The sequence below is a fragment of the Acipenser ruthenus genome, chromosome 7 (assembly GCF_902713425.1).
Source record: "Acipenser ruthenus chromosome 7, fAciRut3.2 maternal haplotype, whole genome shotgun sequence".
In the NCBI taxonomy this organism is placed as follows: Eukaryota; Metazoa; Chordata; class Actinopteri; order Acipenseriformes; family Acipenseridae; genus Acipenser; species Acipenser ruthenus.
Genome location: NC_081195.1, coordinates 58,128,464 through 58,149,708, shown reverse-complemented (window position 1 = coordinate 58,149,708; position 21,245 = coordinate 58,128,464). Strand labels below are relative to the sequence as shown.

General features: G+C 39.8%; 1 protein-coding gene across 3 annotated transcripts in view; it reads right to left on the bottom strand.

The window, feature by feature from the left end:
* Positions 1 to 1,517: 1,517 nt before the first annotated feature.
* LOC117415656 (C-Jun-amino-terminal kinase-interacting protein 2-like) overlaps positions 1,518 to 21,245 on the bottom strand; it is a 51,194-nt gene continuing 31,466 nt past the window's right edge. Inside the window, exons 4-13 of one of the 3 annotated variants that reach the window (XM_034026264.3) lie at positions 20,367 to 20,445; positions 19,780 to 19,974; positions 17,227 to 19,653; positions 12,557 to 12,632; positions 10,026 to 10,198; positions 9,766 to 9,875; positions 9,360 to 9,479; positions 8,648 to 8,718; positions 7,782 to 7,880; positions 1,518 to 7,228 (exon numbers count right to left, since the gene is read on the bottom strand). In XM_034026264.3, coding sequence (XP_033882155.1) covers positions 7,156 to 7,228; positions 7,782 to 7,880; positions 8,648 to 8,718; positions 9,360 to 9,479; positions 9,766 to 9,875; positions 10,026 to 10,198; positions 12,557 to 12,632; positions 17,227 to 19,653; positions 19,780 to 19,974; positions 20,367 to 20,445 — 3,423 coding nt within the window. In that variant the 3' untranslated portion in view covers positions 1,518 to 7,155. Of the gene's footprint in view, positions 7,229 to 7,781; positions 7,881 to 8,647; positions 8,719 to 9,359; positions 9,480 to 9,765; positions 9,876 to 10,025; positions 10,199 to 12,556; positions 12,633 to 17,226; positions 19,975 to 20,366; positions 20,446 to 21,245 lie in introns of all 3 variants that reach the window. The other 2 variants (XM_034026265.3, XM_034026262.3) reach the window with 2 other exon arrangements.

The window sequence follows — 21,245 nt, the reverse complement described above, 5'->3', positions numbered from 1 at the left end:
CTTGACATGCTTAAGTAAATGTTATTCTCAGTCAGAACTATCTGCTACAATGTACTAGTATTATAGCAGATAAATTACACTAAAACTGTGCAGAAGGCTCTTAAGGTTTATTAATTATATATCCCAATTATAAACAATTGAGTGTACATTGTTCATTATGCTATACCTATGCCAAGATCCCAAACAAAGACAACTTGTCTATTTGAACATATTTGTGCTAGTACAGTGTTGTGCCCATATTGTTTATTGGGTTTTATTGCCATGTGGCTATAAAACCCAAGACTGGATCACGGCCAATGGTGAAGGAGCTGAAACATTCTTGCATTGTTGGAGGCATAGACTCCCTCCCTGGAGCATGGCTTTAGTTAGTGAGTGTCCAAATACCCACAAGAAACGGTCACAGGCATTCCTGTGGGGCCACTCTCCTGGATAATAAGTGGATTCTTACTGCATCACACTGCTTCAAGACACCGGCGAAGTAAGTACTTTATAACCATCAGCTATGAGAGGATGTATGACGTTGGCAAAGAGTAACAAATTGATCATAGGAATGTACAACTTGAAGGATACAATAAGTGAAACCCATAGGAATAGAAGGTAAATCCAGGTTTTAAAAAAAAACAAACATGAAAAACCCTTTTCTGATACTGATAGTGCCCTCTTGATGAAGGCTCTTTCGTTTGGTGCTGTAAATGATCTTGACTTTTGTTTGACAGGAATTCAATAATTAAGGGTTTATTTGGAACAAATCGATGGACTGAATAGAATGAAAGAGATACAAATGAGTACCACTGCCCAAATGATCATTTCCAAAAAGACATCTGGTGTTGTGTAGAGCATTTACAAAGCATAAAAATCAATTGCACAATATCACCTATAGCTACATTTTAATGAAATTGTTAATGTTAATAGTGATGGAATTATCTTGATAACTGTTATAAAGTATCAGTGCTATGGAACAAACTCTTAAGAAGAAGCAAAAAGACCAGAATGTTCTTGTCTTCCATGACAAGAACATTGCATGATTCCATTTTATTTATTTTTTTAACAAACTCCACTGCCCTCAGGAGCATTTTAGTTGATGAAAGACTTTTAAGTCATTTTATTTATTTTTCAATTTTTTGCATTTTCTGCTCTACAAGTACGATTCTTATCTCTGAAAGTCAAGTTACCAATTATGAATTGAACGTAATAACAGTTTTCTTGTTGTAGGCCTTAGACTTGCATATTATTGTCTTTCACTATTGATATATCAATATGCTTATCTTTACTACAGGGACCTCAGTGCTTGGGAGATTGATATTGGATTGATACATCAGAAGATGTCAAAGTTAGAATCAAATGCAGATTACTTAAGTTTAACTTTAGCCATGGCATTTACCACATTTGTATTCACCATGTTTATCTGTGTTCTTCTGTGATTTCTGTACACATATTATGCAAATAATGCAGTAACAAGGGGACACTTGAGACTATAAAATCATACATAGACCCATTCAAAATGCAAAGAAACCTAATTGACACCAAGCATATATTTTATTCATAAGACCAAATCCATGACAAGGCAGTGTGAATAAAGATTTTTTTTGTGTGTTTTTTTTTTTTTACAAGTCCTTTTTTTTTTTTTTAAAGATACAAGATAATATTATTTGTTACATACTGATGTGTTATAGTTATACAGTGAGGAATATCAGTTTAATTTAAGTTACATCATTATGGATTATACAGCCTAGAAGAATCCATTTGAGAAATTGTTCCGGTCAGGGAGGGGGAAGGAGAGCAGGACAGAAGCAGCTGTTAGTTTTTAAAATGCCATAAGCCTCTCTTTCATCAAAACAAAACTTGTCATGTCAGCAGAAATAAAAAGCAACAGAACAGATTATCAAGAATACCATAGCAATTTGCAATGCTTTTTGTGTATGCAACTGCGATAAAAGATCTGAACTTCTCCAGAGCAGGGAAAAGTAAAACATCTGTTCATACACAAATGTTTCTTATACGACATACAGTGCATGCCATTTGCTTTACAAAACTACAGCTGCATGGCCGAGACAAGCTTGCACAAACCTCTACACAAATATTGGCAGTGTTTGTACACAATTAATCTTGCTTATCACATAGTGGTCCATAACAACTACAAATGAATTTTGGTTATTAAGCAAACAAACAAACAAACAAACAAACAAATAAATATTATTCCCTTCAAAGAAAACAAATGTGTCCTGTGCAGTGTATTTCTTGACAGATGTTTTAATATAATTGTATAATTGCTTCATTTACTCTGTAAAAGTACACTTTTTAAATGGCATTGATGCTAAACTGCACAAGCTATGGTTTTTTGTTTGTTTGTTTGTTTTTTTTGTATATACCGGTATTAGAATTATAATGATCAAGAATAGCAGATGGTATTTTACATTTTTGTTATTTATTGTTATTCCAGTCACAACCCAGTTTCACGTACCACTTTTGGTTGCCATGGGAATACTATTAAAATTAAATACGGCTGGAAAGATGTAAGCTATTTGCATTATTATAGAGGGTGCAGCACAGATCTACATCACAATCTATTCTGTAAATGTTGCCAAGTAACATATTTTTATTATCTTCTCGGATTACAAACATTGCATTCCTATATAAAATTGGATTTCATTGCTTGGTGTGGTGTTACTTTAATGATCGTTCTCTTCTAAGCTTAAGTATTGAACAGTTATCTGATTTGATCAGAAGCTTGCTCAAGGTCAACAATTTCAGCCATCAGACAACTATCCATCCAATAAAGAGATCAGGAACTTAGACACCGTGACACACATATCAATTCACTATAAATAGGAAATAAGTAATGATTGTTTGGTAAATATTCCATTTAAATAAGTTGGCCTCTACTACCATTAGCAATTTAGCAACCAAGCTCTGTGTGAACTGCTGTGGGAGGGTACGTTCATTTACAGTAATAAATCATTCATAATGTTTTCTGTTTTCTATGTTTTCATTTTAGATAATAATTTCAGTTTAAAATTCATCAGGAGGAATTTGCAAGCAATTTTGTAGCTGATTTAATTAAAGACTATTTGGTGCTCAAAAGGCTAAGCTTGTCACGAATGCAGCATATAGTCATGCAAGACCACCTGACTGCTGTGGTACAATGTGTAGGATTTATGCCAAACAACTGCCCATGAGGAAACAAAACCACTTAACATTTACTGTTTTTGGAGCCCCTCCATGTTGTTGTCTGTTGTTTCAAATCACTGTGCAACACTTTCTTATACATAAAGTAACATTTGAACATTAAAACTGATTAGTTATGTAAGGTAATTTGTGTGTGAGTGTGTGGCTTCATTGCAGTCTCCAACTTGTAAACAGGAGGGATGCCATAAATTCACAAAATGGATACAAACTTATGTCAACAATTTAGTAGCTGTCGTAATGAAAAGTAAACAGTAGGTTCTCATTCACATCTGTATATACTGTATATACATACAGCAAAAGGGGGGGGGGCATTTTGAATTTAGAAAAGTACATGCACTGACAATATTGTAATTTTGTATAAATTAAGAAATGTATATTTATAGGGATTGGAAAGGTGCTTTATAAGTAAAATTTATTATTATAGTATAAAGCACTCATCATACCTGCCAACTCCTGAATTTAAACCTTTGAGTGTAACTCCCAAAAGTTACTAGATATGTCTCAGTACCAATTTAATATAAATTAATACAAGGGAATTCTACTATTTCCATTCAAATGTGCTTTATGCAAAAGGTCGAAATGAGCAGACACAGGAGTTGTTGGGATGCATAATTCAGCAATAATTGCTGTGTATAGTAGATGGAATATAAAATGCTACCCAGATAAACACAGGTGGTCCATGCAGGCCAGTCATGCTCTATAGATGGGAGGTGAGATGTCATGGTCTTTGCAGTCACTTCAAAGTTGAATGACAGAGCACTACTCCGATACTCACATTTGATAATGCACAATGTTATTATCAATGGGCACAAACTAACAGAACCACCCCCCCACCCCTCAATTCCACATTCCACCCATCTATTCCCTTTCAAACAATTCACTTCTTAAAGTTCTAACAACTACCACCTTTGGTTAGAGAGAGGAAGTTGTACATGTATGGTATGTACAAGAAGCAAACATTCTGTTTCCATGGTGATTGTGGTACAATTCCAAGACCCCCACTACAGAAATATGTAAGGCTAGTGGTAATGACACAGGAAGGAAGATCATATTTACAAGACAGGTGTGTGTGAAAGTCTAAAGAAAACCAGGTCAACAAAAACACCAGCACTGACATCATGATGTTTTCACTGTTACTGTTTTGCAACACTCAAAATGTATCAACACTATAAAAACAGCCTGTGTACGTTTAAAACTAGTATTGCCCTTCCTAATGTTACTGAATGCTACTTATTTAAATTCAACTGGTAATTGCAACTACTTATAAACAGAATAGCATTAATGGTCTTAGTTGAGTAGTATATTACCTGGCTGTTCAGGTTTTTGAAAATCTGCACTCAGTGCTTACAGCATACCATAATATCTTTAGACTTGAAGACAGTACAAGCTCGCCTGCATCATTTAAATAAGCTGCAACACAATACAAGAGTTTGCTAAAGAAATAATTTGTTTAAAAAAAATATTTACAATAGGTAAATAGACAGGTGTTGACCTGTTAATTCTTGACATCTGCACACCCTTTAATTACAAACACATGGGAGTTTTAGAAACTGTGTGTGTGTGTGTGTGTGTGCGCGGCGGTGGGGGGGTTGTAGAATGTTATTGAGGCAGAAAGACTGAGGGGAAATTAAATCTAAAATTACATTACATGTCTGCTTTACAGGGTGGATATAAGTCACTATGCCACTCTACAATAGAACCTGTCCTTGGGACAAACACAATACGTATTCGTGTAATTACATTTGCAGTGGTCAGCTACAAGTTTCTTTTGGAACTTTGGTCACTCAGAGTCCCAGTCTGCCATATATATTTTTTTCTTTTCCCATTAGCATTGCAAAGTGAGATGCTAACTTTATATTCACCTTGGATAAGCAGAGCAATAGTTTGCAGAGCAGGAAATATTCAGCAGTACTTTAAATTATTAGTTACTGAGATCAATATATATCAATCAATCTTTGTTTTATATAGCACTTTTCATAGTGGACCACCATCACAAAGCACTTTACAAGATATGACTCCTTTTAAATCGTGAAGACGTTAAGAGTTTATATGCCAATAAGTTAAGATTACTATTAAAATGGTTTGTCTTGTCAGTGCACCAAAGTCTCATTCTCAACCTGCCACACCAATGGTCTCCTCAGTCCTTGTTTATTACCCATACTTGACTGTGCTTCAGTTTCTGTGTTAAAGCCAGCTATTTAGAGAACCTCACATGACTACTTCCCTTCAGAGAAAACAGATCCTGATCATTGAAAATCTATATAGCGAAAGCTTTTTCTACAAACAAAGCACAAACGATTTTCATCTGAATATCCTTTCGTATTTGATAAAATGTTCCTAATATATTGGAAAGATTATATCCAGGGCTTGCTGTATTCCCTGACTAACAATGAGTAGGTGCACTCTTTATGAGAAACCTCATGATAGAAAAGAAACACTGTATTTCAGCTCACTGACAGAAGATGCTGTAAGTCTTCTCTATTGGGAAGGAGAGAGAAAATCTGGTGAATGCACAGCACACTTAGATATGTGAAACCTGAAACAAACATCAATGCAGATAATGACCAGTAGGGGGACACGTCTGAACATGTTCCATTAGCTATATAATTCACATCACAACTGTTCCGTTCACAGAAAATATTGTGAAGAAAGATTAAAATAACCTTTCCTCAGAAAACCTTATCTAGCTAGCACAGACAGACACACAAGGGGAGAAAGCAGACAAACACAATGCACAACAGGATGAAGATCTTTTGGGATGTTAAGCCTTTCAGTGACATCATCAAACCAAGAACCACTCTTCTATTCCCTTTTAAAAGAGCGCTGATAAAATTTTTTTTTTAAAAAAATGCATTGTTTTATACAAGTTACAAACCAGAGTAACACCAGCAGAGTATGAGTGCAACTGGCTGTGACCTGGGGCTGCAGTGTACAATATCAGTAATTGGACAACTTGCATGGGCGGATTGATTGGATTGCCTTAGTCGATATTGACCAATGAATGGACACCATCAAACTGCCACTGTTCAGTGGTGCTCAGAAGGGTTTAGCATCAATGCCTTCTCAAATCAAAAGCATTATTGTTTTTTTTAAATATATTCACAACCGATATGCATCAGCACACAATTATACAAACGAAAGATTAATTTATCATGCCATTCTTTTCAATTAATTGCTTTTAATTATCATGACAATAAACCGTTTTCTATGCCAGTAAGGAATGCATTGCCATCTAGAACCATTGAATGAGGTTTTCTTCAACACAACCTACCGCCAGTTAACCTGCCTTTTGATAATTATTATGGATGTTAATTACATCTAACAAATGAATGAGTTGTCTCTCTTGTCTTCGCTGTCTATACATATATACAATACATATCAAACATTGGCTGGCATTTTATAGCCCCATTTCCCCAGTCTCTTCCTCAATTATGGAGTTAATGTGTCTTATGTGTGTGTGCTGCCACAGTAGACGTGCACCTGCCTGCTTCTCTCCATGGTATTTTGGTTTGCACTCATTTCATCTTTTTAAACTTATTCAAATTCACATCTCAAGGCTTCCAGTTCAACCAGATGCAAAAAAAAAACAATGTGAAGAATTTCCTTCTACTTCTTTTACAAAGGCTGTACAATCCCCTAGAGACATATTTTTATATATTTAAATCACACTTTGTATTTTTTGTGTTAAAGACATGCATGAAAGTCAAACATGTACAGTAGTAGAGTATTTTCCTCATTTTGGTTGATGTTCAAAAGGCTGTTCTTAAGCCAACCTGTTTACCTAAAACCCTAAAAATAAATAAAATAAACCCATGGACATTCATTCTGGGCATGTCGCAAAGGTGGAGGAGGGTGAAATAAAGATCCCACTTTGGAAAGAAAACGTATTTTACAAGAGAAAAAGGCTTGAGAACCCCCCTGTGGTGTGCCTGAAGGACATACAGATCCAGGGGATTGGTATGGATCATCTTACTCCAGGTAAATGTCCTCTGTGGGGCAGGCATACTCCAGATGCTCCTGATAATACTCGTGGAACGCTCGTCTGGAAAAGAACAACATGTGAAATACATTTCCAACAGTACTTAAGCGTATCTATTTGATTAACACGTCTGCACCCTTTCGGTTCATGTGTACCGTTACATATGATTAGATTTACTGCTGCAGTGATTCATAGATTAGTCTTGTAAGGCTTGACTAAGCCCAGCCAAAACAACTAAAAAGGTACAGAGCAGATATGCTATGCTTCCTTTGTGCTTTGCTGTCTCTACCCATAGTATCTCTATGGTGCACACTCAAAAGAAGCTCAAACTGAAATACTAATACTAACCACTTCCTACTTACTACCTCATCTACTACTACTACTACTACTACTGATAATAATAATAATAATAATAATAATAATATTCATCATACAAATTGTTTTTTGAAATACTCATCTCGGAGCACATACACCCTTAGAGGCACAGCATGCAGTCCCGTTCTGTCTCATCACTGTGGCACCAGCTGTGTAATAACACACTAACCATGCCATGATGCTGGTTATGAAGAGACCTGAATTATTTTAAAAAAGGATTAAAGAAGGAGACTGAACCTACCCCACACTGTCAGCTACACAGCGCATTGACTCCTGGGATACAAACACGTGACAGGCAAAGCGGTTCAGTACCGGATGTTTGGTGATGAACCCAAAGTAGCTGAAAAAAAATAAGAAAAATAAAATATTTAAAAAAAAGAAAATCGTATTTAGTTATGTGTGTAATTCAGGCTCACATCTCTTCAACTAAACTGCCCAGCACTGCATATTTATTAAAATAGAATATTCTACTCCCATTGTTGAATTATGATTGTACAATATAATTAACTGGACATACTGTGTTGGCTGACATATTTGCATTAGGTTCCATGTTGAACAAGCAGAACTCAAATACCAGGCACATGAAATCAAATTAAACAAAATCAGTAATCCTTTATGAATAACTCAATGAATACTGATTCTTGCAATTCACAAAAAAAAAAACGAATTGTCTCCCTATAAAAAAAGACCCTGATGCTGAAATGAGACCACAGTATTGCACATACCGTACTGTAACAGTAAAAACAGCAGCAAACTCAATGCTCCAGACTTACAGGCTCTATCAGTAGAGTCAATATACTGTACTATTGTCACATTCCCATCTGCCATTGAACTACAGACAAATACAAATGGGGTAAGAATAAAGAAGACATATAGGGTATCTTAACCTCTATCTCTCATTCTGTAATGTAATACCTTCTTGTGCACAAGACTGTAGACTTGATGGACCCCACAGCAGTTTACATACTAGATTCATATTGCAGATAGAAATGTGTAACATGACACCATCTGGTGGTTTATTGTTGCAAGCCCATACCTCTCTCTTATATCCTCTAAAATAAGGGTAAAATTCTTTGAATGTCCCTCCCACCCCCATGAGAGACTTACCAGCTGTTTTTAGGGTGACAGCCGCAGTAGGAGATATTCTTCATCTGGAAGAAGTGACTGCACCTGTCAAACTGGATAAAATGAGACATATTTAACACTGCTTGAAAACAGCACCAGAGTTTATCAGTATTTCTCTGTTCCCTGAAATGCAATTAATCATAAAACATAACAGTAAGAGATGTTTAAAATGTAAATAGCTAATAGGATCAGGGAACAGTTTTCTACAAGTGGAAAGTCTCTCTCTCTCTCTCTCTCTCTCTCTCTCTCTCTCTCTCTCTCTCTCTCTCTCTCTCTCTCTAAATATATATCAGAGGGAAGTGGAAATCATCTACTTTATTGCCTCATACACTCACCAGACACGCACAGTATCTGAACAAAACAGTGATATGCTCAGTCATGTAGCCCTCCACTTTCTTTATGTTTGCCTTGTGTTCAGTTAAAAGGTGGACTTGGTTGGGTTTACCAATCCAGTTTATATATGATATAGATTAACCTTTTAGGTACAAGAATATACAGCATACGTTACACCTCCATGGCCTTTTCTTAACTCGTTCCTACGTTTAAGGCCCCCTTAGAGTTGTAATTTACCAATATACAGTATCTATAGGAATTACAACAACCAATGCAAAGGACCTTAAAGCTTGACAATCTTTCATCTCCTGCAAACAATAGCTTTGGGAGCAAGTGCTATGTTTCTCAGCATGCAGCTCACCTCATTGTCACCTCCATACTCATCCAAGCTCATGACCAGTTTGACCCCTTGAAGGCTTATTTCCAGGTCGCATGTGGACGGAGGCCTCAGGTGGACAGTTTGCTTCCTTGTAGTTGCAATCTAAAGAAGCAGGGGGTAAAGTCAAACAAAGCCCTTTTTTTAATTTACAAATTCAAATGTAATGTAAAATGCCCCCTGTTGACCTAAAGAAACTGAACCTTTTCAAGAGATGGGAATTCAGTCAAAGAGCTAAGCTTACAATCCTTGCAGGTGGTGGTTTAGACAAGGAAAAGTATCTTTGCAAAGCAAACAAGTTCTTTGTTTTAGAGCAGATCCAAGGGGAACACTTAGTATCACAGCTGCCAAGTCTGAGCACTATTCCAATTTAAAGAAGGGAATTAATTACTTTCTGCATGGCAGCACACAGGATACCGTTGCCCTGATGATATGGGACTTCCACTGAGCCCAGGAATTGAACGTTGTACCTCTCCACCCAGCCAGTGTTCCTCTTCATTCCTGAAAGATCACATTAAATGCAAAGCGATGTGTTACACTTAAAGTGGGGAACCTTTGCTATCGACACAGCCATACTGTAGGTAAATCATGTTCTCTGTGATGCAATTGTTTATTAGTCCTTTGTTTAGTCCAGTATTCTAGGTTACTTACCAATAAATTCTTTGGCTTGGCTCACCACTGCATGAGCATAGTATGCTGGAAAAATCCCCCTCTCTCCAGTGCGCATGTTGTAACCCCTGTACCAGTAATCATCTTCCTCCACTTCCACAAAAAGTGGGTCATCCACATCCAGCTCCAATTCATCCTCGTGCCGAGGGACAAACCTGAGGTACAGGACAAGGATTTGCCAGATCTCATCCCATTACACATTTTGCTATTCATTGCCAGTTTGGTTCTCAGTCCTATATTGTTTTTACATAAGTGAGGTAAGACAAGGGGGTTATAAGGTAGAGCTGGGACACACATCTTAAAATGACCATGTTCGTGTGTTTGCAACAAGTATCATCCAGGTAATCAGTTAACATTACTAACATATACAATACATTATTTTAAGAGAACAAAACATGGAAGAAACTATATATCTGCACTTTCCAGCAGTTGTTTCTTGAAAACATGCCTTGGCACTTGCTTCAAAAGAGGGCCCTGTGTCTTTCAGGTATCCAAAACCAAACTGAATCTTGCTGTCAACAGTGTACATGCCTCTAATGCAGATATTTCTGACTGAGAATCTGTGACCAGTTTAAACAGAGCAGTGAACTAATAATGAAATAAAGCCTTTAAATATGTTTGTTAGCATAGTGTTGTACTGTTTGTATGGACTGTGAAGTTCTTGTCATAACTGCGAGGCTGTTGCAACTAACTGGTCTAGAACAGGTTCAGGTTACAAAAAATGGGCATACATGACTAAGGCAGCAGTGTGGAGTAGTGGTTAGGGCTCTGGACTCTTGACCGGAGGGTTGTGGGTTCAATCCCCAGTGGGGGACACTGCTGTTGTACCCTTGAGCAAGGTACTTTACCTAGATTGCTCCAGTAAAAACCCAACTGTATAAATGGGTAATTGTATGTAAAATAATGTGATATCTGTATAATGTGAAATAATGTATAATGTGATATCTTGTAACAATTGTAAGTCGCCCTGGATAAGGGCGTCTGCTAAGAAATAAATAATAATAATAATAATAATAATAATGACTTATTGATTGCTATCAGTGATGGGTCATCAACCCTAGACTTAGACTACCGCCCAGTGTCATCATTTCTACTCCTCTCACGATTCCCCTCATACCGATCACCAAGGTTCAATTTATTTAATTCCCTGTCTATAATACTGTATGTATACAAGACAGAGTGACAGAGAGTTAAACTGACTAACCAGAGATGGGGTACCTTCAAGGGACAAATCCTCATTTGCAAGTTAAACAATGGTTACTATTCTCATTTGATTTGCTTCAAGGCAGTTTAGCAAACCACCACTAATTAACATTTCTGTCATTAAAATGCCTTCTGATCTCTGATGATTTTTAAAACCATTTACACACGGGAAGAATTTTAATGAGAATTAATCTCTGTGTTACCAAGCCAGTGAGCTCCCACATGATGTTAAGCCTGGAGTGAATCCACATAAAAAATGGTTGCTTGGTTTGGTGACAGAATGCAGCTGTCCCTCTTTTTTGTATCGGAAGTCTTTATTGCAGTTACTTTGAAAATGAGTTTTGTTTTTTCATGTAAAAGTTAGATTAACCTAGTTCTGTTGGCTACTGATCTACTTCCTGGATAAAGACAGTAAGAACCATTAAGGTGGTGGGTTGAAGAAAAGAGGCTTACGGCAGAACAATCATCACATTTTAGTACAGATTTATAGCAATTACCATAAAGACAAATGAAGTGTACACCTTTTAACTGTACCTTGCAATTATTTTAAAATATATTTTTTTTATAACTTCCTTTGAGTAAAATAATATTGTAATTGAACTGATTACCCTAACATTATCAAAAGGCTCCCTTTAAAACAGCACCTCGCCGCACACAAATCTGAAAAGGAGTCTTTCTGTGATCACACTACCCTCCAGTAGGCCCCCAGACTTCACAAAGTAAAGGTGGCAAATCAAATGTTTTCTTCTGTGGACAAAACAAATGTATTAATAACAACTTGCACATATGATACATGTTCTACTCTTTACATGAAACACTAAATGATTACTTTTAAAAGTAAACCATTTCAAAGACATACACCACCATAAAAGGTATAGTCCTTCTACCACAATCATAACTTTAAATTTGTATTATGTTTATGCTTTGTGATTTCAACAACAAAACACCCTTTGAAGTCACACATATTGAATATTGTTTGTAATGCTTTAACCAGTACATATCAGGGCCAACAGAAGTATCAGCCTTTTGTATGAACAGTTTTCTATTGTTTTTCCCCGACCAATACCCTTTCATTAAGCCAACTTACTGATAATCAGACACATGTGAGTGACATCTACAGTAACTCTGCTCCAACACCAATGTATAGCCTTGTAATCAACAATTGAGCCCAAGGCAGTTAAATAGACAGCTACACTAACAGACCTCTGTGATCTATGTTGTATTTATGGGACTGGACAAAAATCTAAGGCGATCCTCAGAAGCTGTGGCAATGACAAAAGTGAAAATGTGTCATTTGGGATTATACTCACCTGAAGACAGCTCTGTGGGTCTGTTCTCTTTCTTCTCCATTTATTGTGCATGAGAAAAGGCCAAATGACTCTGTACCTATACAAAAAACAAACCCAGTCTGTAGCCATATATATATATATATATATATATATATATATATATATATATATATATAAACATGCTTTTACATGTATATGCTTTGTTATTTAATGATTCAATGATGGTCAGACAACAGCAGTCGGAATGATCTAAATATCACTGGAATTTGTGGCTTGGTTTCTTGGTAACTCTGAGGAATTTGTAGCATCCAGCACACCAGTAAGTTGCTCATTTGGGTAAGAGCTGGTCATGCAAACCATAAAGAATGGCTGTCAATCACATATTGTAGGAATGATTTATAAATAATGAAAGCTTTTGGTTATAAAAGACATATAACACTTTAATGGGTAACATGATTGTGTATGCCCTGCGTACACAGCAAATACATTATATTAAATGTATTGAATCTGTGTTGACAGGAAGTCAATAAAAGGAGGTAACTCATTTAGTCTATTGTTTTAAACTTAAAACATATAGCAGGCCACTGATTTCCTACCTCCTTAATCCTAAGCATAAAATCAACAAATGCTCCTTCAGTATTACAGACTTGTGTAATATATTTTTCTTTCTACAATATAGAGTTCTGACCACTGCCTACATAGAATATACTGGTAGAAAAATGTCAGTCTCCTGTTAAGTCTCCCTATAAAATCATCAAAGTGTCTTTACTGGATAACAGGAATAGGCAAAACGACATGTTACTATAGTATAGTATTGCTCTTACTGAAACCTGTCTGTCCCCTGATAACACTGTTACTCCTGCTGCCCTGTCCTCTCTCTACGTCCTGTCCCATACCCCGCGTCTCACTGGACGGGGAGGTGGGACGGGTCTTCTCCTCTCTCCCTCCTTACTCTTTTCTGTCCCCTCCGATCTCACCTCCCTCTCTGTCAGTACCTTTGAATTTCATGCAGTCCAACTAACCTCTCCCTGTCAACTCCTGCTCATTGTTCTGTACCGCCCCCCTGGGCCTCTCACTCACTTTCTGGATGAACTCGACTATCTACTCTCCTCCCTCCCCTCTCTGTCTACCCCGACTGTCCTGTTGGGTGACTTCAACATCCATCTCTCCAAACCCAGCCACTCTGCTGGATTCCTCCCTCTCCTTCACTCCTTCGACTTCTGTCTCTCTCCGTCCCCTCCTACCCACAAAGCTGGCCGTCAACTGGACCTCACCTTCTCCAGGGCCTGCTGCCCCTCCAACCTCTCTGTTACCCCCCTGGACCTCTCTGATCACTATTTCATCTCTTTTTCTCTGTCTCTCCCCCCTCTCCCTGCTCCTCCTACCCCCAGTCACCTCTCGCCGTAACCTCCTCTCTCTCTCCCCCTCTATCCTTGCCTCCACTGCTCTCTCTCACCTCCCTCCTATCGACTCCTTTTCACAACTCTCCGTAGACTCTGCTACCTCCACCCTCTTCTCCTCACTCACCTCCTCCCTCGACTCCCTCTGTCCCCTCACCTCCCGACCTGCTCGCCCCTCCCCTCCCCATCCCTGGCTCTCCTCTGTGCTCCGCTCTGCAAGAATCACACTGTGATCTGCTGAAAAGAAATGGAAGAGAACCAAACTCCCTGCTGCCCTAGACCTTTACCGCACTCTCCTCTCCTCCTTCTCCTCTACTCTCTCCTCTGCTAAATGTGCTTATTTCCAATCTGTAATCCAAGCCTCCACTAACAACCCACGTAAACTATTCTCTACCTTCTCCTCCCTCTTAAACCCTCCCCCCTCCTCCTCCCTCCTCTATCTCCCCTGACGACTTTGCCTCCTTCTTCTCTTCTAAAATCTCAGATATCCGCAAACTCTTTAACACCTCTCCCTCCCCCGCACCCCCTCCTGCTCCAACCCCTACACCCACTACATCCCCTACTAACTCGCCCTCCCTCTCCACCTTCTTGCCCCTCTCAGACTCTGACCTCTCCTCCCTGCTCCAGGGTCACAAACCCACCACGTGTGCCTTGGACCCCCTCCCCACTCACCTCTTTCAAGCTGCTGCTCCTGCTCTACTCCCCTTCATCTCCTCCCTCCTCAACACCTCTCTACTTTCTGGCATCTTTCCCTCTGCCTTCAAAAAAGCCTCTATCACTCCCCTCCTCAAAAAACCTACCCTCGACCCCACCTCCCTCCAGAGCTACCGTCCTGTCTCCCTCCTACCCTTCCTCTCCAAAACCCTCGAGCGGACTGTACACCACCAGCTCTCTGCTTTCCTGTCCAACCACTCTCTGCTTGACCCTCTCCAATCTGGCTTCCGCTCTGCTCACTCCACTGAAACCGCCCTCCTGCCTGTCACCAACTCACTTAAGTGTGCCCGAGCTGCCTCTCTCTCCTCTGTCCTAATTCTCCTTGACCTCTCTGCTGCCTTTGACACTGTTGATCACTCTATTCTACTATCATCTCTTGCTGACCTGGGGATCTCTGGCACTGCTCTGGCCTGGTTCTCCTCCTACATCTCCAACCGCACTTACCAGGTAACCTGGCGTGGAGCAACCTCCACACTCACCCTCTCTTAACTGGAGTCCCCCAAGGGTCAGTCTTGGGTCCTCTCCTGTTCTCTCTCTACACCCGCTCCCTGGGCCCCCTCATCGCATCCTATGGTTTCTCATACCATTTCTATGCTGATGATGCTCAGATTTTCCTCTCCTTCCCCACCTCTGACTCCACCATCTCCTCCCGTATCTCTACCTGTCTGTCTGCTATTTCCTCCTGGATGCACTCGCATCACCTCAAACTCAACCTCTCTAAATCTGACCTCCTTTTCTTTCCCTCCTCCTCCCCCTCCTCTGATCTCTCTATCTCTGTTCCTCTGGAATCTACCACACTCTCTCCCTCTTCCTCCGCTAAGAACCTTGGAGTCACCCTGGACTCCTGCCTCTCTTATTCCCAGCACATCTCCACTCTGGCACGCACTTGCCGATTCTTCCTGAGCAACATCCGAAGAATCCGACCCTTCCTCACCAACTATGCTACCCAGCTCCTGGTCCAGGCCCTGGTACCCTCCCGCCTAGACTACTGCAACTCCCTCCTGGCTGGCCTCCCTGCATCCGCCACCCGTCCGCTCCAGCTCATCCAGAACTCTGCTGCTCGCCTGGTGTTCTCTCTACCTCGCTTCGCCCACGCTACTCCACTACTCCGCTCGCTCCACTGGCTCCCGATCACCGCTCGCATCCAGTTCAAGACTCTTGTACTAGCCTACAGATGCCTTGACCAGACTGCACCCAGCTACCTCCAGACCCTCATCTCTCCCTACACCCCCACTCGACCTCTCCGCTCCGCCTGCACTAGAAGACTGGCTCTACTTCCGCTACGCTCCCCTGCCTCCAGAGCCCGCTCCTTCTCCACCCTTGCTCCGCAGTGGTGGAACGACCTTCCTACAGATGTCAGGACTGCCCAGTCCCTGACCACATTCCGGCGCCTCCTTAAGACTCACCTCTTCAAACAGCACCTGTAGAACTCCTCTGTTGTATCCTGGGACACTATCACCCTTCATTTAAATATGCTTTATTTTGCTTTTATCTGCCCCCTATTTTACTGTATTTAATCCTGTACTTCAGAATATTGTAATATGCCAAGTGTTTAACCTGTAGTATTTTGTACTTAATCATATCCTGATGTAACTATCACTATTATCTGCTGTATTTTTAAATTTGGTTTGTCACACTTGAAATAATTATTGTATTTCTTGCTCTTATTGTATGAATTGTATTGTAACACTTGAATGTATTTGTATTTGCTTGCAATTGTAAGTCGCCCTGGATAAGGGCGTCTGCTAAGAAAGAAATAATAATAATAATAATAATAATAACAGCTCCAATATTTAACAGATTACAGTGGGACCCTGTGATGGGATGCCAGCTCGCCCCTATAATTTGTGTTTATTATTGTTATTTTTACTGTTGTTTTTCTTAGAATTCTTGTTTGTTTTGGATTGGCAGGGAGGGGGTTAAATTCCTCCCTGTAAAATACATGTGAGAATGTGGCTGGAGCCTTAAGTGTTTAATTGTTAATTATTAGTTAATTGGGCTCCAGCCACAGACTATAAAAGACCACTGAAACCCTTTGTTAGGGGGAGGGTGATTTGGAGTGTTTTGTTTGAAGACAGAGACAGAGACAGAGACAGAGACAGAGACAGAGACAGAGACAGAGACAGAGACAGAGACGATGTTGTCTGTAAGCCTCTGTTTGATGTTTAAACCTTTTGTTTTGCCCTTGTGCCTTTTCATTTGTGTTTTGTCAATTAAAATATTTTGGTTTTACTGCATTTTCTGTCTTCAGAGTCTTCACTCTGCGGCTATCCTGCTACAGACCCCAATTCACTATACTATACCTATATATTCTGAAAAAGAAAAAACAAATCTGCAAGTAAAGATATTTCAGATGTTACTCTCTCATAATGATACTTTGGACATCCAACAAATGTAAAAAAACAAACAAAAAAAACATAGAAATGTTTTATATTGTTTTTACAACTGGTAAAAAAAAAAAAAAAAAGTAGCTGTTTTTTTTTTAATAGGGAGCCTCTTACCAGTATTTTTATCTATTAAAGTGGGAAATTGTAACATTGCAACATGTTTTTTTGCAGACCTAACTGAGTTACTTACTTGAGGATCTTGATGTGCTGTTCACAAAGACATTCAAGAACTTCTTGGAAAACTGCACATCGGCTTCAGGGGATGAATCTTCAGATGAGCTGAGGACTTCTGGTCCGTTGACATCATCATCAAATTCATTGTCCCCCTCCAGGTCACAATTATCACAGATGGTGGAGATCTCGCTGTCATCACTCAGGATAGAGGTGCATCTTTTCAAGCTAACCAGCTCCAGGGTTGTGTTTTCATCCACCACCAGAGTGTACTTAATGGAGTCGTAAGCCAGGGATTCATCTCTCTGCTTGGGTGCCAACACATTTATAGGAGGGAGTTCATCTAAGTTATCATCCACAGAAGGGGAGTTGTCCAAGCAGTGATCATGATATGGAGACTTCTTGATGCTCTCAAGAAATGATTCTTCTTCTTTGTCAGTGGAGTAGGTCAAGTTGAAGCACCTGTTTGTTTGGGCGATGGGAATATCAAGAGTCAAACTATTCTTAACCTCTTTAATACGATCAAACACACTTGTGTCTTCTCTGCCTTCATCTTTGTCAGTGTCTAGCTGCTCACTTGCAGATGGAGATACTGATCCATTTGAATTCATAGATAGATCATTATTAGGCTCCATTGTGTCCTCTTTAAGGTTCTTTGTAGACTTGGCAACTGTAGCGCTAACAGATGAATCCTTGATATGCATATAGGCTTTATCTGTATCAGATGCATGCATTCCTTGGCTTTTCATATTGTGTGCACTGACTGCACTATTATATCGATCAACAAAGACTGGAGTGATTGTGTCATGGGTAGGGTTGCTCATGTATAAACACAGGCCGGAAATTTCAATGGTGCCAGCTGAATCTAGTTTAAATTCAGAGTTTATCATCGTATCTTTGGCTTTGCTTCTGGAGTCTGAAGTATTGCAACCTTCACTGCCATCTGGTTCCTTATTTGAAAAACTTTCTTTATTAGTCTCTGTATCTAAGAGGCCTTCCTTAGAGTTTTTTGTCCATACATCACTACTCAAACTCAACTGGTGGTCTTGGCTGTCTAGGGGTTCATTAAAAGCATCTGTCTCCAAATCTGACATTGGCGAAATAGTGTCAGATATTGAGCCAGACCTCTTGAAGCACTCCTCTGGACAGCTTATGGGATAAGAGCCTTCTGAAATCATTTTATTTACAAGGTTACTCAGGAGCCAGGGGGAGTCAGCGTCTTCACTCAGGTCAGCTTCTGAATCCGAGTCTGAATCATACTCACTATTACCTTCTTCATTGTCCATATCAGGCATCAGTTTGGGCCCTATCGGCAAGTAAAAGGATCTCTTGAAACTCTCTAAGCTGTGGTCAGGTTCAATCTTAAGAACTAATTGTCTCATGAGGTGGTCTTCGCCGTGGTCTGTTGGTGGCAAGGTTTCATCTGGGTCTGCGATGTGTTCATATGTAAGTCCATCGACATTTTGAAGACCCATTAATGCTTGATCATCATCAAGTTGTGGTTTGACTTCCATTTCTAACATTGGTGAAGTAACTTCATAGGAATCGGACTGCCCAAGAAGCAAGGAGGCCTTGATGCCAATTATGCCACTCTCTGCCTCTAACTCTGTCTCAAGCTCTTGGTCAGAGGCGGGAGAGCTTGCTTCTTCAATAGAGTTGGTGAGGTGTGAGGACCGGCCACTGCTGCTCTCACTGGTGAGGTCCAACTCTGTCTCAGAGATAGATGAGATCATGTTACTGACCAAGTGGTCTCCACAGGCGAAGGCAGCCTCTATTTCTCCTTCAATGTCAGAATCAGAACCTGGAGAGCTAAGATCGTCAGTGTGATTACCGGATGGCATGTACCTTCCTTTACTCCTGAGATCTGCTTCAATGCCTGGGTCGGAAGAAGGAGAGGCTGTCTCATTGGATGAAGAAGGTGGGTGACTATGTACATTAGCATCACTGGTACTGTGTGGTCGGTCTAGTTCTGCATTTGATTGACTTGCAGGGGAACTGGAAATGCAGAATGAAGTAGGCTCAATTGGAGGAAACTCAACATACGATGAACACTCTGGTTCTTTTGAGACACAGTCCTTGCTTTGTGTTCCCATATAATCAATGTCAAAGACCTTATCTAGTTCATCATCTGATATTGGAGTACCAGCATCATTAACTACTGGGTTGGTAGGGGACAGGCACGTACTGGTGCCATCTAATGTAAGGTCATACTCCACTTCTGGATCTGCCACTGACTCTGAGGTGACGGTGTAAGTATCATTGGCCTGTTTATATTGGCACATCCACTTTTTGGCACAGTCAGTGGTCAGGTCATGGTCAACCTCAGTATCAGAGCTCTGTGAGACTTCATCTATCACTGGTATGGTTGTGACTGGGCTGATACTATCCGTGTTGGGTTCCACTCCAGTGTCTGAACTTGTGGACATTTTGTGTTGACCAAAAGACCCTGTTGAAGAGAGATATTGTTTAGGAGACATCCGCCTGTCATGGAATGGAGAATATAGTGGAGATGGTGGTGAAGAGGTTATGTTCATATTATAATCTTCCATGGGAGGGTCAGACATTTTTTTACCGTATTCCAGGGTTTCCCGTTTGTTGCCCTCAAAGTCGTACAGGAGGGGCCTGAGTGGCGATTGTGTCTGTTCAGTGTCCCCTGAGTGTTTTGTGGGTGTACCTTTGCTTTGAGACCCAGCACTTGGTGCTGCAGCACACTGGCCATTCTGATGGGTACTGTCTTCAAGGCAAAAATGGGAAGGAGACAAATGTCCTAAGAAAAAAGTAGATTAAGTGTTACATTAATAGGCCTCGGGTAATGTATACAGGAAAACACTTAAGCCTTTTGTGAAGACTTTAGACTTAAGTCTTGTATGTTTTATTTACTGTAAGCAAGAAGCAATTACACCATTTAAACCAAGCTTCAAGGTATAATCTTGCTTCAGAAAATAAATTAGAAGCTAGTGTGGGTAACTATGAGCTATTTACAAATCAAATGAAAAGGGGAGTAGATATTATTCACCCCCATATTCACCTTTTTGCAGGGCTCGCTCATTAAGGGTATGGTCAGCCATAATACAGACTTTTGACCGGAATATTATTGAGATTTTTTTGAACTCCAAAAGGCAAGCTGCCAACATTCTGCATTTTACAAACTGAGCTTACCGCGTGAAGATGAATGACGAAGAGCTTCCTGCCAGTTGGCTTTCCGTGGAGAAAAACTGCCATTATTATTCAGAGAATCCTGGGAAAAGAAAGGGGTCAGAGTAAATCACAACATAGCAAGAAAGCAGGCTCCAATGGAAGCTGGACAGCCAATTTGAACCATATGTGTTTAACTAAATACACAAGCAAACTGCTACTGAAAATAAAACAATGCAGTTCCTGAAGGAAAAGCTGCCCAGTACAACTCCGTCATTGCAATGTTCCTTTTTTTATATAAGTGTTGGACATGTAAAAAATATTATAATAAACAATACAAAAACTGTATGTGCATTAACCTGTGATATTTGATCCCATTACATCTTTTTAAATGCATGTATTAAAGTATCCCTCAAGCCAGGAGGAAGCTCATTATATATTAAGCGAAAGTACTTACTGTAATAGCACTCCCCTGGCATAAACCTGAAAAACCTTTACAGTATATATTCTCCTAATATAAAATAACTAACACTAATTTCTGAAACTTGGTTAGAGGGAATGTCAAGAAGATATTACTGTACTTCTCATAAAAGGTAAAAAAAAAAAAAGCAGTCTAGGAATAGGAGGGCCCTTCTGTTTTAGTGACAGACTGCCCCAGAGGTGAGGCACTGCACTGCATTTCAAGCTGTCTGCTGTTCCAAGCAGGGTTGTGCCGAGTACATTGATCATCTAAGAATCAAATCATCACTATGGCAACTGTTCCCCACACAAATAATAAATACACTATAAAAAAATTTGTACCACATTATTTTTCAATATAAAAAAATTCAGTAAATGAGCTTCCATGTTAACTCATGCAAAGGGATAAAAGGCTAATATATGCGAGTGGAAGAACTAACACAG